The sequence below is a fragment of the Phymastichus coffea genome, unplaced genomic scaffold (assembly GCF_024137745.1).
Source record: "Phymastichus coffea isolate CEN01 unplaced genomic scaffold, Cenicafe_Pcof_1.1 PCOF00001, whole genome shotgun sequence".
Lineage (NCBI taxonomy): Eukaryota > Metazoa > Arthropoda > Insecta > Hymenoptera > Eulophidae > Phymastichus > Phymastichus coffea.
The window spans coordinates 15,490,769-15,492,025 of record NW_026706812.1 but is presented as its reverse complement, the minus strand read 5'-3'; the positions used below and the strand labels follow the sequence as shown (position 1 = coordinate 15,492,025).

Genomic DNA, 1,257 nt, shown 5'->3' with positions numbered 1-1,257 from the left:
GCTGGTCTACGCAAGCCGTCAATCATCCAACAAGGCCACGCCTCTGCAGCAAAGGCACCTGGATTTCATCCTGTAGTTCAACATTGAAGTACGGCACATCAGCGGAGAAAATAACATCGTGGCCGACACTCTCTCGAGGGCGTGCACGATTGGCATGCCATCCGGTCTTCTCGCCCGCGACATCGGGCTGCCCAGCAGAGCGACCAAGAGCTCACTCATCTGCTCGAGAGTGGCGCAATGACACTCCAGGTCCTGGACATCGATGGCGTCAAGGTAGCTTGCAGTATTGAGGACAATGTGCAAGCTCTACCTTCCAGCCGCGCTACGTCGGCAAGCTTCCGACATCCTGCTCTCACCAGCGCACCCGAACCCACGCACCACAACACGCGCTCTCTCAGCGAAGTTTGCCTGGCCGCACATCAGGGAAGACACCTACAACTGGGCTCGTGCTGGTATTCCGTGCCAAAAGTCGAAGATCAGTAAACATAACCGTGCTGAGCACCAGACTTTCGATGTACCAGAAAACCGCTATGAACCCATCCACTTAGATCTCATCACGCTGCCCGTGGTACAGAATTTCTGGTATTCTCTCACCGGCATCGACCGTTTCACCCGCTGGCCACTCGCAGTACCGCTGCCTGATATGACTGCCGAGACGGTCGCCAGCGCCTTGGTTACCCACTGGATCTCACAGTATGGTTGCCCCATAATCATCACCTCGGATCAAGACACGCAGTTTGAGGCAGCCCTTTTCGTGGCCTTGATAACCCTGCTCTGAGCACAGCACATGCACATGACGCCCTACCATCCTCAAGCGAACGGCATGGTCGAGTGCAGCCACCGCACCATCAAGGCCACTCTCTTATGCGACAGCGAGACACCTTGGCCGCAACGCCTGCCCATCGTGCTTCTCGATCTGCGAGCTTGCTTCAAGGAGGACCTGTAAGCTTCTCCGGCATAAATGCTCTATGGCATCACGCTTTGTTTGCCAGGCGAGTTCTTTGTCGAGCAGAGCGCACCTGAAAACCAGCCCGCTTTCGTCTCACAGCTAAGAAATCTTATGGGCACCATACGAGCCGTTCAAGCATCTAAAAACCTGCTCGCACGTATACATGAGAGTCGATTCGGTCCGCAAGCCGCTGCAGCCACCGTACACAGGGCCACACGAGGTCCACCACAGAGTAAATGATAAGATTTACATAATTGTGGTGAATGGTAAAGAAAAGGCTATCTCCACCGATGCACTCAAGCCAGAGC

General features: G+C 54.9%; 1 protein-coding gene across 1 annotated transcript; it reads left to right on the top strand.

Annotated features, from left to right (window-relative positions):
* The first annotated feature begins 295 nt into the window (after positions 1-295).
* Positions 296-778, top strand: LOC131666788 (uncharacterized). The gene has a single exon (XM_058939745.1). It carries the CDS (start codon positions 296-298, stop codon positions 776-778), a length of 483 nt encoding a protein of 160 aa, XP_058795728.1.
* Positions 779-1,257: the final 479 nt, after the last annotated feature.